Source organism: Drosophila subobscura, chromosome E (assembly GCF_008121235.1).
Source record: "Drosophila subobscura isolate 14011-0131.10 chromosome E, UCBerk_Dsub_1.0, whole genome shotgun sequence".
NCBI classification, from domain to species: domain Eukaryota; kingdom Metazoa; phylum Arthropoda; class Insecta; order Diptera; family Drosophilidae; genus Drosophila; species Drosophila subobscura.
This window is the reverse complement of record NC_048531.1, coordinates 17,741,054-17,756,902: the sequence shown is the minus strand read 5'-3', so window position 1 is coordinate 17,756,902 and position 15,849 is coordinate 17,741,054. Positions and strand designations below refer to the sequence as shown.

The 15,849-nt window shown below is 44.4% G+C and overlaps 7 protein-coding genes across 9 annotated transcripts; all 7 read left to right on the top strand.

Moving 5' to 3' along the window:
- The first annotated feature begins 12 nt into the window (after window positions 1–12).
- On the top strand, window positions 13–1,909 carry LOC117891332 (G protein pathway suppressor 2). Of its 2 annotated transcripts, none has more exons than XM_034796752.1 (4): window positions 13–767; window positions 842–930; window positions 999–1,480; window positions 1,549–1,909. In XM_034796752.1, exons 1-4 carry the CDS (start codon window positions 346–348, stop codon window positions 1,741–1,743), a joined length of 1,188 nt encoding a protein of 395 aa, XP_034652643.1. In that variant the 5' UTR covers window positions 13–345; the 3' UTR covers window positions 1,744–1,909. The 2 variants fall into 2 exon arrangements, with proteins under 2 accessions (XP_034652643.1, XP_034652642.1); XM_034796751.1 differs by having other exon boundaries at window positions 14–780; window positions 846–930.
- Window positions 1,910–3,552: 1,643 nt separating this feature from the next.
- Window positions 3,553–7,982, top strand: LOC117890159 (23 kDa integral membrane protein). Of its 2 annotated transcripts, none has more exons than XM_034794852.1 (6): window positions 3,553–3,685; window positions 5,222–5,354; window positions 6,940–7,131; window positions 7,189–7,350; window positions 7,419–7,613; window positions 7,678–7,982. In XM_034794852.1, the coding sequence occupies exons 2-6, from the start codon at window positions 5,295–5,297 to the stop codon at window positions 7,747–7,749; spliced, it is 681 nt and encodes a 226-aa protein (XP_034650743.1). In that variant the 5' UTR covers window positions 3,553–3,685; window positions 5,222–5,294; the 3' UTR covers window positions 7,750–7,982. The 2 variants fall into 2 exon arrangements, with proteins under 2 accessions (XP_034650743.1, XP_034650744.1); XM_034794853.1 differs by having other exon boundaries at window positions 3,558–3,673.
- On the top strand, window positions 3,749–5,072 carry LOC117890156. Its single transcript, XM_034794849.1, has 2 exons — window positions 3,749–4,001; window positions 4,074–5,072. The coding sequence occupies exon 2, from the start codon at window positions 4,113–4,115 to the stop codon at window positions 4,830–4,832; it is 720 nt and encodes a 239-aa protein (XP_034650740.1). The 5' UTR covers window positions 3,749–4,001; window positions 4,074–4,112; the 3' UTR covers window positions 4,833–5,072.
- Window positions 7,983–8,693: 711 nt separating the features above from the next.
- Window positions 8,694–9,688, top strand: LOC117890160 (23 kDa integral membrane protein-like). The gene is made up of 3 exons (XM_034794854.1): window positions 8,694–9,051; window positions 9,120–9,284; window positions 9,343–9,688. The coding sequence occupies exons 1-3, from the start codon at window positions 8,800–8,802 to the stop codon at window positions 9,595–9,597; spliced, it is 672 nt and encodes a 223-aa protein (XP_034650745.1). The 5' UTR covers window positions 8,694–8,799; the 3' UTR covers window positions 9,598–9,688.
- Window positions 9,689–10,063: 375 nt separating this feature from the next.
- On the top strand, window positions 10,064–12,048 carry LOC117890157 (23 kDa integral membrane protein). The gene is made up of 3 exons (XM_034794850.1): window positions 10,064–10,245; window positions 11,297–11,488; window positions 11,547–12,048. The coding sequence occupies exons 1-3, from the start codon at window positions 10,186–10,188 to the stop codon at window positions 11,982–11,984; spliced, it is 690 nt and encodes a 229-aa protein (XP_034650741.1). The 5' UTR covers window positions 10,064–10,185; the 3' UTR covers window positions 11,985–12,048.
- A 165-nt stretch (window positions 12,049–12,213) lies between these two features.
- On the top strand, window positions 12,214–12,932 carry LOC117889868. The gene is made up of 4 exons (XM_034794375.1): window positions 12,214–12,228; window positions 12,303–12,485; window positions 12,550–12,795; window positions 12,852–12,932. Exons 1-4 carry the CDS (start codon window positions 12,214–12,216, stop codon window positions 12,930–12,932), a joined length of 525 nt encoding a protein of 174 aa, XP_034650266.1.
- A 674-nt stretch (window positions 12,933–13,606) lies between these two features.
- Window positions 13,607–15,418, top strand: LOC117890158 (CD63 antigen-like). The gene is made up of 5 exons (XM_034794851.1): window positions 13,607–13,758; window positions 14,510–14,701; window positions 14,768–14,929; window positions 14,994–15,191; window positions 15,261–15,418. Exons 1-5 carry the CDS (start codon window positions 13,699–13,701, stop codon window positions 15,330–15,332), a joined length of 684 nt encoding a protein of 227 aa, XP_034650742.1. The 5' UTR covers window positions 13,607–13,698; the 3' UTR covers window positions 15,333–15,418.
- The last annotated feature ends 431 nt before the right edge of the window (window positions 15,419–15,849 follow it).

Here is a 15,849-nt window from a genome sequence, read left to right as displayed (position 1 = left end):
GAGTTGCCACTGCACACACAGAACCTTATTGTTTATCTCTTGAAACGAACAAAAATTAACTAAAACACACGAGTTTAATGAAATAAAAAGCCAACGCAACAAAGTTTACAGAGTGATTTGGCCGGCATCGTACTTCATAGAGAACATCAGCATAGTGAAATATTTACAGAGTGACCGCGACAACACTGCACAGCGCTTATAAGGCATAAAATAATTTACATTTTACAAGTTCTGCGCTCTATCCACTGGCCTGACCGTTTAGTCAAACAATTGTGGAGTGATTTGCTGCGAGGACCGTTCGTAAAGGCTGGTAAAATTGGAAAAATAACTAAGCATAACACAAAAATGCCGCCAGCGTCCGCGGTGAACAGTAACAATGCGGCCGCACAGGCAGCCAAGGCAGAGCGGGCAGAGAAGCTGCGAGGGGCGCTCAGAACCTTCATCGTGGCGGATCGCCAGCGTCGGCAGGAGGAATACGATGCCTACTGTGAGCAAATGCGACAGCGCCGGGAGGAGGAGGAGCGAGAGCGCGAGAACCAGCAGGCCCTGGAGGACACACGGGATGAGATCACCAAACTGGACGAGCAACTGGCGGATCTGCACAGTCAGAAGCATCAGTTGCTGGTGCAGCTAAAAAAGGTGCTCAATGACGATGAGACCCGGAAAAAGCAGGCCAAGGAGAACGAACTGTTTGCCATGCAACAGGCGGCGGCCACTGTGGCCACCTCGGTCTATCTGCCGACTCTCCGCTTACAACAGCATCACCAGCAGCTGCCGAAGGTATGGATGTTTGTCTGGTAGCCAAAATTAGCCGTGGAGTCATCATATTTTGTTATCTTTTGCAGCCCACGCCCGGCAGTCAGGCAGGGAAGCGAGGGCGAAGTCCCTCGCCACCGAATCATGCGTACTACAAGAGCTTTGCGCAACAAAGTAAGCCGCCACCCACCACAGTCCATTTGCTGCTCCTAATATGCATTTTCCCTTCCTTTCTGTTGCAGAGCCCACGGCACAGTATCCCAGCACGGGCACCCTGTTCTATCAGACGACTGCAGCGCCGCCTACCACACAGCAGCAGGCAGACGCACGGCTGCAGTCCATCTACAACTATGCGCTGCCACTGCGACAGGCGTACCATGTGGAGCTGCCCAATGCCACGGTGAGCAAGGCCTCGGACACGCAGTCGCCGAAGACGCAGCCGATGCAGGTGCTGCACATCAATCTGGACCAGCCGCCCATTTCCCAATCCGATTTGGTTGTGCAGGCCACCAGCGTGGCCAGCAGCCTGTCCATACAGGCATCCAAGCCGCAGGTGACCATGGAGAAGCTGCCGGAGCGCTATCACATCGAGGTGAAGCACGATGGTGCGCCACAGAATCATGTACCACCGCCGCCGCATCTGCTGTCGGAGGGTGTGATCTTTAAGCCGATGATGAGCGAGCTCTCAATGCATCCCAATGTGCTGCAAATAAGCACCAGTCAGGTGAGTGGGCACGAGCACTGCGCTACAACAGTTAGGCCTAACAGCAGCATTCTTTCTCTCTTTGTCAGAGTTCCAAGACCACTGGCAGCATTACCCAAGGCTTTCCGCCGATACGTGGAAGCTCAGGCGGCCATGAGGCACAATTGAATCGACAGCAGCTGTCGCTGTTGCCCGGCCAGACGGCCACACCGCCCGTTTCTAGCTCGGGATCCGCACAGCCAGCAGTCGGACAGCAGTTGCAATATCCACGACGCCTGTACTAGCTCTAGGATCTAGTTACTCCCCTTCTATGAAACTCACTCACTAATCAAGTTACGATTTTTAATGGAGATTATATACTGACTACGCTGCCTCCTGCTCGGAGGTGGCCAAACACACACACACGAAATAAAGCACACACAATAATGGCGTCCCTATTTTCCAATCGAATTTAAATATTATTTAATGCCAATTGAAATTGCGGCTCTCTCTTTCGGGAACCAATACTCTATCTCTCTCCCTTTCTGGCGCTTGTCTTTGGGAGCGTGGTGAATAAATGTGTGTGTGTGTGTAGCGTTTATGCATGTTCCAAACGGTAACCAACATTTGTTTGCCCAGCTGTGGCAACAAGCGCCCATCCGTTTGCTCCCGGTTTTCATTAGATTTCCAGTGGGTTGGATAAGTGGCAGAATAATTTGCAAAAATGTATTCAAGTGTGACGCATGCTGCTTCCCGTGTGCACATTTCCTTCATCTTAATGGCATTCCATTCCCCTCGAGAGACAATTGCATTACATTTCTTACTTAATTTATAATTTGCCAGATGCCAGAAGCCAGTAAGCCGCCGCTCGGAAGCCGCACGGAAACTGGAAATTCATAGTCAACAAAGTGATTCATAAATGTTTCTATATTGTCAATAATTGGGGTTCGCTTGTTATTTGTAGAATCCATATGCTTGCTGCTGCTGTGTCTGTCTGTGGAGGGGAAATACATTTACATACGGAACGACAAAAGGTTAATTGTACGGAGCAGCACCACTTGTTAATTAGCAATGTCAGGCAGCGTCATACGGCTTAGGGTTCAATCTTTTTCGGTTAGTAAAAAACAAAAAATTAAAGTTTCGTAGCCACGTTCTCTCTAACAATTGGATTACGCAATTAACTTTGGAAACCAGTTGTTGTGTGTGTCAAGGAAAAGTTACAGACAATTACAACGAATGGATGGATTCCCCTTGCAGCCCCCCTGCATGTAATTAAAAGCGGAAGCCATGCGCCCGAAGCCATAGTAGGGCCGGCAGGCAGCGCCTTGTGGGTGGGGGTAAATCTACCGTTGGAGCTCGAACGAGTTGCGTGTAAATACTTTCAGCCGCAAACCTGTTCCCACTGCAAGCGACGCCTACGCCAATGCACAAAACCGCAATATCGTGAAAGTTGCAGGGGAAACAGTTCAGTTCTTAATTCCCTTATCGCCAAATTTGTGCAAATTTATGCATCAGATAAATATCACCCACGAGCGATTGTTAAAAAGATTATAATTGACTACAATTATCTTTTATTTATCCATTAAATTCCATATTAATTTATTATAAGCACGTTTCATCTATTACACTTTGCCAGAAATTGTGGGGGAAACGAAATTGAGAAAAACCTGGCTTCAAATCTTGCGTTTCCCAATCACCTCGTGGGCAGGCAGGCAGGCTACCAGCAGCTACCTTCACAACAACCACATCGCAACACTGAAACGGTGCGCTGGCAATTTGCATAAATAAACAAAAGGTTCACCATTTGGTAACCAAAACAACAACAACAGCAGCAACAAAACAAAACAAGTTAGTGCAATTAAATCGTACAGGGCAAAAAACGACTCCCCCTCCTCAACGATGTCATCGTCACCTAAATGTGATGGTGGGGTTCGGGGAAGCAACCGTAACGAACAAAATGCTACGCGCCAACATCACAACAAAAATTCGTGGAGCCGAGCGCCAAAGTTCGTACGTGTGTTCTGCTCTGTGTGTTTGTGTGTGAGGCAAGAGCAACAGGCGGTTGCGGTTGGGGCAGCAGCGTCAGCTTCTGGCAGTGGCGGCTTTTAAGCGATCTCTCGTCTCAGTCTGTAATGACAACGGCACCAGTTCATATCGTGAGCGCGCGCAAATAAAACGAATAAATACAAACGCAAAAAGAACGAAACGAAACGGAACGAAAAAGTAACGCCAAAGGTGTATGTTTGTGTGAGTTTTTGAATTTGCTTGAATGTGTGTGTGGGAGAGTGGGCAGTGTTGCAAAGCGTGCAGATTTCAAGTGCAGTACAACGTATACAAGATCGTTCACACACACACACACGCCATCCCGCTCGCACTCAAGGCGTCGCCGGCCTTTATGTCAAAGTCTGTTTAGTAGCAAAACAGAAGCAGCGCTAAAAGGCAAAATAAATCCGACAAAATTAGCCTTAAGTCGCGAGAATACATATAGATATAAGACGAATATAGAAACAACAGACGCGCGAGACTCTGTGGAAGACATTACCTTACCTTGCTGACGTATTCGGTTGGTAAAATGACGTCATCAGAAATTGCATAAAACAAGAAAACATAAACTCAACATAAAAACAATTTGCAGGCGCCAAGTTACTTAATAGAGGAGAGTACGGCCACAGAAATGGAATCCAATAAGGCGTATTTGCGGGAGAAATACCAGGGCTTATGTAATTACTTGGAGCGCGACACAGTGGGCAGCGAACTGCTCATCTACGGCACCTCGGCCCTGATGCTGGCCGTGGCCTATGCCAAGCGCAAGCCCGCCTATCTGGTGCGCCAGTTCAAGCAGCCGTCGCACATCCCGGAGCGCATCATCAACGAGCGCATCATGCACACGGGCAAGATCAGCGGCGTGCAGCAGCGGGATCAGGACACACTGCTGATGATCAAGCATCGTCCACTCATACCGATCTTCACCAGCAACAAGCGCCTGCTGCCCGTGAAGCTGCCCGGCGTCAGCGTCAACTCGAATGGCTTTGCCTGGCTGCAGCAGTGCCTCGTGGGACGCGAGGCCACCTTCATACCACTCAACAAAGGCGGCAAGCAGGATTACGTCGTGTGCCAGCTGTGTCTGGTGCATCCGCCCAAGGGCAATCGCCTGCTGGATGTCTCCGAGACACTGCTCAAGCTGCGCTTTGCCAAGTTCGCACAGGATGTGGCCTCCAGCGTGAAGCGCAATGGCAAATACTACAAGCATCTGAAGCGCGTGGAGCAAACCACCGCCGAGAAGGAAGCCTGGCTGGCCTGGGCTGCACGCTATCCCTACATCTGGCGGCGCTACAACGAGCTGAAGGCCTCGCTCCTACCCAAGGAGAAGCTGTTGCCCGAGCTGGTGCGCTAGCACCAACACTGCCCCAGCGTATTGTTAAAATAATTCTAAGTTCTAAGGCCTTTTGACGAAACGAAACTAAAACTGAAAACTGAAACGGAAACCGCACTCTGGAGTCCGCGCACCGCGTACGTGATTGTGTGCTAATTTTCCCGACACTCAAATCGAATCGAAATGCTGGGCATTTTTTATATAAACAAAATGTTGAATTTGTTTTTCGATGACATCAGTGCGTTGCTGCATGTGTGTGTGTGTGTGTGTGTACGTGTGTTTGTGTGTGCCGCTGCTGCCTTTCCCAAATAAAATATGATAAAATACTTAATGCTACCCCCGTCTGCACGATCCATTTGTATTTCTCAATGCCCAATTCTCAATTCTATTCTGTATCCACGAACGAACAGTTGCAGCTTCTCCACTCTACAGATTTCCATATAGCCATTTCCATCCACCAACCAACGACGAATCTCTGGCAAGATGAGCTGCGGAATCTCCATGGTTAAATATATTCTGTTTATATTCAATTTGCTATGTTCGGTGAGTAAAAAGAAACAACAAGCACTCATTATAGATTATATCATTAGATCATTTTGCACCCAGTCATTGGCCAAGCCCCAGTCCGTCACCAAGTTTAGTCTCTGGGGGATATGATATCATAAGTTTCTTAACCGTAAAAACTGGTTTTTCTTTACAAAAACAACCCGAAAAATTTGTTGTTTGCTTTAGTTTTTGTGTGAAAGTTGAGGCCTAAAAACCGGTTAACCAAAAACAGTGCGTTACAGAACCATAATTTGGGTTACAAGTTGCTTTAAGAGCGTTCGAAATGATTAAGGAATGGCGTGGAGTCGCTAATTAAATGAAATCTCTGATAAAAAGTAGCAAGAATCAAGGAAAGTTTATTATAAAATACTTTCTACTATTACTACTCTTTCTACCCATCAGTTCTTAGAGCTATGACGTAGTTGGACGTTGTTTTATATGTAAATTCTGTAGGTATTTTGTTTATTTTTGGGGGCTTACTGAAAACGAGTTTGGTTTGACTCCAGCTCTAACAAATGTCCGTACCATAGCCGGGGCAACCGCTTCGAGGCTAACTGGTTTCAAACATAAACAAAAACAACAACAAAAGGTTACGTTTTCCATTTGTTTAGCAACTTCTTAGTACCAACAAAAGTTCACAGCAGAGGACTGTACTCTCGCAGTGTAACTGGTTTGCAGGTGTGATTCCGACTTCGAGTTCGACTCCGTAGCTGCCTGCAGCGCGGAATTCATTCCAGTCACGCAAACATTAACATTCTGATGATCCACCCCTTGCCTGCCCTGCCACTCTTTTGACGGATTTACTCAATGTAAAGTTACGTAATGGGTGGGCTGGGGTGTGTTCCGTCTGACCCCCCACGCCCGAAAATAGTTGACTTAATTAAATGTGAACTTGCTCCCCATTTGAGACGAGCCAAAACTTGGCCAAACAACTGCTGCATCCCCCCACACACACACACGCACACAAACAAACGGAACTACTGAGTGGATGAGATGGGTGCGGGGGCCACACTTGAACTCAATATGTGGGGTTGGGGCGAGACAGATATAGCAGTGTGGGTGTCGCAATATTTGTCTGTTTTGATCCAATTATTTCCTCAACTCAAATGCTTTAGTCATGCAGCGTAACTATGAGTTTTTAACAGATAATTACTCAGTTCTAATCTAATTATGCGCTTAATAAAATAGTTGTTGACGCACTGCGATACAAAATCAGAGTCCATTTATCGGCAAACTTAATCAAAATTAACCACAACGAGCGCAGAATTAATAAGAGATAAGCCATTGGATAGGCCTCCTGCTGTTGTTCAAAAACTATTCAAATTATTATGGCGCCCATTTGCGTTTAGTTTTTTTTTGCAGTGCATTGCACAAGCTGTTGGTCGCGCGGTGAATTTATAGCAAATTCACCTTGGGTTGAGCGAAAGCTTTCGAGGCAGAAAGCTTTCTGCATACACGCTTTGCTGTTGAAAAGCTTTAAGGTTTAGCCAGTTAATGCAGCTTGGACGTTTGATTTGCATTGTTTATTCTAAGTTTGTTAAAAATATATTCATTAATAACAATTATTTATGTTTTTCCACAGATATGCGGCATTCTGCTGATCGTTTTTGGTGCGCTGCTCTTCAGCAACATCCACAACATCGATGACTTTGCCGAGGCGCTGCGCACGCAGCAGGTGCCCATCACAATGATCGTCCTGGGCACAGTTATACTGCTGATCTCATGGTTCGGCTGCTGCGGTGCCATACGCGAGTCCTACTGCATGTCCATGACGGTAAGGCAAATCCCCTTTCTCTTTACACTTTCACTTTACACTCTCTTTGTTCCACAGTACTCCATTCTGTTGTTTGTTCTGATGATTGGCCAGCTGGCTTTGGTCATTTACATGTGGCTGCAGAAGGACAAATATCTGGTCATTATGGGCGATGTTGTGGAGAAGGCCTGGGAACGACGCACACGTCGTGCCGACTACATGGATGCCATACAAATAAGCGTCAGTAACCAACAATTGAATGAAATTGAGCAAATTTTAAACTTATTTTTGTTCTTTCTTTTACCCAGATGGAGTGCTGTGGCCGCACCAACTTCTCGGACTATTCCTTCCAGGGCTACTTCCCACCCTCCTGCTGCAAGGACACAAACAACTGCCGCCCCGACACTGTCTACAGACGCGGCTGCAAGGCGGCTTTCGTGGAGTTCTGGGACCGAAACAGCGACATTATCAAATATTCCGGCTTGGTGATTGCCGCCATTGAGGTAGGTCTCCACCCGACACTTCGTTGATGAATATAGCTAATAATTCTCTGTGCTTATTCTCTAGTTTGTTGGCTTTGTGTTTGCCTGCTGTCTGGCGAACAGCATTCGGAATTATCGTCGTCGCGCGGACTATTAAAAGTGCCTTTGCAGCGATGCCTTACTAATTTTAAATGAAACCGAAAGTACGAATTATGTTGCCCAATTTTATATACACATAAAGAAACACATGCATATATACGAGTATACACAGATGGCCATTGAAAATTTACATACAATTTACTCAAGTTATACGAAAGGAAAACGAAGAAATCCCCCCAAGAAAATCTCTAAATAAAATCTCGAATCTCATAGCGAGAGAGCGAGCGAGAGAGATCCATTGAAGTGCTAATATTTTTTTATTGTACAAAATAATTTATACACCACACCGAAAGATTTGCAAATAAAAATTGAGAAAAAATAATCAACTTTAATCTGTGTTCATGCGAAAAACCCCCAACAGAATGTCCAATTCTTAATCGAAATTGTCCGGTAGTTAGTCCTGAAGTGTACTCGGCACAGAACGTACAACATGTTTATTCGATTGATAAGTGATAAATCAACGCGATAAGGCGGGGGACTCACGGCAGCCAAAGTGTCTTATGAGTCAGCCAATTGGCAGCCCCCACCGCGGGCCAATGTACTGCCAAGTGCAAAAAGAAAGTGCGCGGAATGCCAAATGATTCATCTTAGAAGAGTACGGGCAGCACCCCAGTAGAGTATTTCATAATTGTAAGGCAGTATTCCAGCCCATAGCTAGGTATCTTTATGTGTGGCTGATTCACACCTAACTTTTGAGTACATTCTGTGGGTAGTTCCAGCCACTTTATGGCACTATCTACGCCAGTGCATGACGATAAGATCCATGAATGACTTTTATTGGGTGTACGGCACATAGCTGCGAGTATATAGAACTGACAGAGAGCGTGGACCTACCCATACATACAGGTATTATTTCATTTCCAAGAGCAGATAAGTAACAACTCTGATAAGATGCGGGCCTCGAATGGTTTATTATAATGCCCCAGGTCTGGCCATAAGCTACTCAGTTTGACGAGAACAGTCCCAACGACACGAACGAACGGATTATAGAACGAGACATTCCGGAATTATTTAACTCCACGAGAAAACCTACCAAAAATCCAGCAAAATGAATTGCCTATCAGCGACGTTCAAGTACCTGCTGTACTTCCTTAATTTGATCTTTGTGGTCGGCGGCATATTGCTCATCGTGGTGGGCTCCATCATGCTCTCCACGATGGGCAACTTTGCGGCCTTTGAGGGTGCCGTGAACACGCAGACCATTCCGATCATCATCATAACCATTGGCTGTGTGACGTTCCTGGTGGCCTTCTTCGGCTGCTGCGGCACCATCAGGGAGAATGCCTGCTGCACGACAATTGTAAGTGGAACAGAACTCATTTATGTGGAGTTTCTTGCTCATATTTAATTTTAATTTTCTCCCTGCAGTATGCCATTTGTATGCTCATTCTGTTTGCCCTGCAATTGGCCTTGTCCATCTGGATCTTTGCGGCAAATGACAAATTCCTGGACAAGATGAGCACCGTGGTAAACACCGCCTGGAATGAGAACAATGCCGCACAGGGTTATCCCATGGATGCACTCCAATTGGCTGTAAGTTTTACACAACTCTCAATAGTTCTTTGGGATTCCTAACACATTTCCCTTACAGTTCAAATGCTGTGGCAACACTGGCTACGAGCAGTACGGCAACGCCGTGCCCGCCTCCTGCTGCGGCTACAAGGATCGCTATCAGGTGTGCGAGGCTGCCATTTACACGCAGCGTGTGGGCTGCAACAGCGAATTTGTTGACTTCTGGGCCTCCAATACGGACCTCATACGCTGGAGCAGTTTGATCATTGCGCTCTTCGAGCTGGGCATCTTCATTGTGTCCTGCTGTCTGGCCAGTGCCATGAGGAAGCGTTGATCGAGCATCCGCTAGCATCATCCCATTAGCTGTAGTTCATCCATCCAGTTCTGCCATCAATAAATCAAAATAGGTTAAGCTCAATCAAGTAGATATTTTTGTTTTGTTCTAATATTTATTACAATGTCTATCTTTGGCCGTCAAATCTTATCTAATCGGTGCGGGGGAGCTGTTGCTGTTGTTTTCCCCCGAAAACTATATCCGTAACCCGCCGGCTGATAAGTCCCGCACTGAGCTTCGTGCATACTTAGATCGTTTGCCCTCAAACTTTTGCCAGTGAATCATTCCCGAATGCCAATTGTTATCGCCAAATGTTGTCCCTTTCCGTTATCACTGGGGACTTCTTGTGAGCTCCAAAAGAGTGATAAGATATCTATATCAATATCTAGCGTATCTAGCCGATATCGTGCCTGTCTCTGAGGGTACAATTTAAAAACAGTAGCCCAACGGGAAGACCAGTCCAATCGAACAATAGCAAACGACGCGTGAACGCGATAAAAAGAAGTCATTAAATTACTGCATACATTTAATTTAATTTTAATTTGATTTTGTCTAACGCAAAAGGATACGCAAAAGGAATATAGCAAAATGGGTTGTCTTTCGGGAATTGTTAATTTCGTACTTTATGTCGTTAATATAGTGTTTTTGGTGAGTTTAAAAATTGAAATTAATTGAGTGGAAATGGCACCAGGAACTACACAAATTATGGATATAAAAAATAGATGTTAAAAAGCGTTTGCTCTAGGAAGCTTTGTGACAGCTTTAAATGCAGTATTTTATTTATTTTGCTTTGGATTTTATGGATTGCAAATAAAGGAATTTTTTATAGCAATAATTACGCAAATATAAGCCTCGGGATTGTGGCAATTAGAAATATTCTGCAACGATTATTTCATTAAAAAACAGCGAAAAATATTTAAAAATGTTTTGAAAATTGGAATTTTCAAGTCATTATCTGCTGGAGTGTAAGATTTAAAAAGAAATTGGTTTCTCCATTAGTTTTGAGATACTTTCATATTTTAATTGTCTACAAAAGGTAGAACCCATTGGAAATCTTAGAGTTAGGACGAGGTCACTAATCTCATAAAAAAGAAACAGAACAAATATTTAATTACATTTAATATGGAATAATTTTTATAAACAAGCTTTCACTTTGATTTCAAAATAAATAGTTTCCAATTAGGTCATAATAACATTATGACCAACATTATTTAATAGGTTTATGAAGAAATTTTAAAGACTTTTATGTTCAGAAATATTATGGACCGCGTTAAAAAGTCGTCTTAAAATTTACATTTATGTTTAAATCAGATGAAAATAATTTTAAATATGCCATATTTTTCCCCGCGTGTATTAGTCCTGTAATAAACCAATCTTTCAGCATTAAATCTTACATCAGTTCTATAAAAAGCAGCGCCCGATATTACGCATTGGAAAGCGAAAGGGGCCACTGGTTTCCTTTCATATGATATCATCAATATGTGTGCTGCGGTTTATCACACCCATGGACATGTGCATGAGTGTGTGAGTGTGTATGGGTAAAAAAACCTTATCAGACCGTGTGTAATGTGTGTTTTGACAAATGTGAACATTAATCAGTTAATTGACATTATCTTTTAGTTTTTGATTTGTAATAAATCAAGTTTTGGGCGCTTCCTCAACGAACCAATGTAAACCCCCCTCTCTCTGTTCCTTTCAGATTGTTGGCATCCTGCTGATCGTCCTAGGATCGATCATGCTGGCCGACATCAATCGCTTTGATGGCTATGGTGTGGTGGAGAGCACAAACACGATTCCCATTTGCATCACGGTGCTGGGAGCTCTGATCTTTGTTGTCTCCTTCTTCGGCTGCTATGGCCTGTTCCGGCAGAGCGCCTGCATGACGGGAGCGGTACGTACATATATCTTCTCCATAGGAATCTGCATCTAATTCAACTCTTATTTTGCAGTACACCAGCATGATCTTTGTGCTGTTTATCCTTCAACTGGTGCTCACCTGCTGGGTGTTTGTCAATAAAACAGCCTTCCTGAAGGACATGGGCAACTTGGTTACTACGCTGTGGAATAACAATGACTACGATGCCTTCGGTGTGCTGGAGGTAACCTTCGGCTGCTGCGGCAACACTGGCTACGGCAATTACGGCAGTCAGACGGTGCCCGGCACGTGCTGCGGCTACTCGAGTCGCCAGGCTGCCTGCCCATCCTCCATCTACTTGGCAAAGCCCGGCTGCAATGGGGAGTTCGTGGACTTCTGGTACGACAACATGGACATCATTCGCTGGTCCGGCCTGGGCATTGTCATCTTTGAGCTGCTGGTCTTCCTCTTTGCCGGCGCTCTGACCAATTGCATGCGGCGAGAGAACGCGGGTAGACAAGTGTCCGCTTAGACAGGAGGATAAACCTAATGTACACAAAGAAAGAAATAAATATAATAATAAAGATTTATATAGACCAATGAGTTTTACCCATAGCGATAAGAGAACTCTCTCTCGAGTTTCGCTCAAGTGCGGCCCTAGGCTCAGTTGCCACGGAAAAGCGAAGCTTAGCGGTTCACAGGAATCTCTCCTAGAAAGTTCTGCAGCAATGGATCGTAATGCACACAGACTTAAAAGATTGATGTCCATCTTCAATGTATTATTATCGGTAGGACTGATTTTAAATCGATCTCTAGACATTCCAAAATATAATCCAAATAAATCTTTTAGTGCTTTGGGCTTTTGTACATCACAGTGGGTTCCTTTATGATCAGCGTGATCAGGGACTATGAGATTATAGATGATACGCGGATTGTGCCCATTACAGTTGTGTTTTTGGGTTGTGCCATGGTGCTGCTATCGCTGCAGAGTTGCTATGGCTTGTATCGGCATAAGGCGTGCCTCATCACATCGGTAAGAGTTGTGCAACGTGCAATAATTTTCCTGAAATAATAGATTAAATGTTTCTTTCTTTTAGTACTCTGTCATGAACCTTTTGCTTTTGCTGATCCACATATATTTCCTGTGCTATTTATGGCTGCAGCTGGGCTCCAAAATGCACATGTCCTCTGATTTGTATCCCAAATATCCCGCCTCCTGTTACAATGTGTTCAACCATGCCTCGCTTTTGGAACTCAACCAGTGTCGGGAGGATGTTATGTATTCGTGGAACATGGGTGCCAATATTATCAAGTTTACCAGTGTTATGGTCATAGTTTTTGAGGTAATTCCTAAGCAATTCCCATGATTAGTTACTTATGACTTGATTTTCTTTCGCAGTTTGTTGCATTCTCAATGGGTTGCTATGTGGCGGATGCTGTTCGCATTGCTGAGAGAATTCAATATATGCCAATACAATAGGCAAGAGTCAGGAATATCATGTGATTTATTAAATGTATTAAAACTTATGCTTTGCTTTGCTTTGAAATTCTGCTTGGCTTTGTTTTTGCTTGAAACAGCAGTAGGCACGCAGCCACACACACATGTTTCAGTGCGTTTGTGTGCACAAAGAACAGAAACGAAGTCAAAAACGTTTCTTGCTTCTCTGCCGCTGCGCGCAGCCGATCAATATTGCATTGCGCCATGCGAAGATCTTTCTCTGCCGCTGCGCGCAGCCGATCAATTCATGCCATTCGAAGCTGGTTCCTCTGCCGCTGCATCGATTCTCTGTGCATACGCCGAAGGCCACACGAAGCTTATGAGCTGTGCATGCGCCGACTGCGCTGCCTGAGATCTTTTTCTATGCACAGGCGCCGACTGCGCTGCTTGAGATCTTTTTCCATGCACATAGCCAACGAAGCTACCGACCCAGAGCAGACGCTGCAACGTTCGATGCACATGTACAATATAAAAAGTATGTAATGTATTCAAGTACATTATGTACATATGTACCGCAATAAACTGCAACATACTTTTGGGTAGATGCTTTTGCTGAAACTTTATCGCACTTCTCTTATCTTGAATGAAAGCTTTCGGCAAATGCGATTCTCGCTCATAAAGAATAGGCCTGCGTTGAGCTTTTTCAGTAACGGCCGGACCTGAAAAACGAACGAATTAGTTTCCATTGTTAAACCTTTCATTTGCATTGAACTAATACTACAGGAAAAATCAAACAACAATTACAGCAATGGATTGCGGCGGCGTTTTTGTGAAATATGTTCTATTCATATTCAATATTCTGTTTGTGGTAAGAAATAAATCAATTTTCCAAGTGCTTATCGTGTGCTTTGGTGCAAACTCCCCGGAGTCCAATATCTTATCGCACATAATATGTACAAAGACAAATTAAATCTTCAACATGAGCCTGTTTGCGCTTGCCCCACCCTGGATAGCCCGGTATCTTATCTGCTTATATATCGAAGGTACTGGGGGCTAAAAAATTGCTTAAAAAACGTAGAATACCTTTAAATAAATCATCGCATGCCAATGATGAACGTAATTACGGTTAATGGGGCCGCAACAGATGTCACGAAAAAACATTGTACCCAGCAATGATAACGGCGGGGCGGCGGGGGTGGCATGACTAATACTCGCACTCGTATATGCCTGATTGTAGATAGCCCTAGAGAGCTATTCTCCACACACAGATGCAAAAAATGCCCGAGTGCATTCCCTTTTCGTGATGAAATATTTTCCCAGTACAGTAACGGTCATACTTGAGTGAAGCTGCTCCACACAAACAAGTCGGGTACTACGCTCACAAAATACTCTTTCTTTTCGCACTCGAAAAAAGTAAGACAATTCACGTACACAAAGTGTCACTGGTTGGTAGATAATTGTCTTAACACCATTATTCATTTCATTTTAACGGGAACAATTGGAGGTGTGACTGTTGTTATACAACTAATTTTAGCTGTCGATTGATTCATAGCCTGCTGCGGTGACTGTTTATCAACGAGTTTGACTAAGCAAAAAAATTTGCACCTTTTTTGTTGCAGATATGTGGCATTCTACTCATCACATTTGGGTCCATTATGGTCTCCACCATCAAGGACTTTTCGAGCATGGATGAGACCTTCACAGCGAACAGTGTGGCCATCATAATCCTGGTCCTGGGCTGCCTCATCTTCCTCGTTGCATTCATGGGCTGCTGCGGTGCCATACGCGAGGATGCCTGCTGCCTGACCACGGTAAGTGGAGAGATCTTTAATGAAAACTAAGGAAATTTACCCAAAAATTGGATTACCTCTTTGCAGTACTCGAGTGTGATGATGGTGCTGCTCATCAGTCAGTTGGTTTTGATCATTTACGTGTGGGTGGATCATGTTCAGATCCAGCAATCCCTGGAGAAAATTGTGCAGACCATTTGGGATCAGCGCAAAACGGACAGCATTCTCCTGGACACCATGCAGCGCAGCGTAAGTTGGGGAGCAAAATCACTACCCTCTCTGCATAGCTAATATTTATTTCTTTTTTTCGCAGTTCAAGTGCTGCGGTCTGCATAGATTCTCAGATTATGGTCTCTCCTACCCAGGTTCCTGCTGCGATTCACCTACCAATGGCAGCTGTACCCTAACGTCGGTCATGACGCGCCCTGGCTGCCTGAGTGCGGTTGACTCGTTCTGGGACACCAATGTGAGCATCATCAAGTACGCCGGCCTTGGCGTCACCGCTGTTGAGGTAAGTTATCCTTGTCCTTATACACTTTTTCCATTGATTTAATGATACGAATAATTTGCCTTTTCACAGCTCGTGGCCTTTATATTTGCCTGCTGCTTGGCCAATCAAACGCGCAACTCCCAGAGACGCCAGAACTATTAAGCTCCAAAGTTATTAGCTGTTAAGGAACATCTCCTATCGAACTATTTCATGAGTTAAATAAAACGAAAGCTTCCGTGAACTCACGTGATCTTACGTGAACACACCACAAATATAACTCGGGGACTCCCAATTTTAATTAAACTTGCCGAAAGAAAAAGCTGAATTTGAAATAAAAACACCTTCTGGAAAGAAATACAGTTAAATATTGTCTTAATGCTACAATTCAATATCTTAATGCTACAAATTCATTTTACTTATACAAATTACTAGTGGCTCCCGGACATAAGCAGTTTGCGCTAATTTGGCGTAAGCATCATCATTAACCGGTGTTCCTTAGGAAAAGAAAGTAGTAATTACAATGTATAAACCGGAGTTAACCCCCAATTATGTTGTTAAGATGGAAGAACTGCACCCCAAACCACTCTGAGCTCATTCTAATAGTTACTTATGTTCCCTCTTCCTTTCAGAAAAGTTATAACCTTTTTGTTTCTCTTTTGTTGCTCGCGCTATTTTTCAA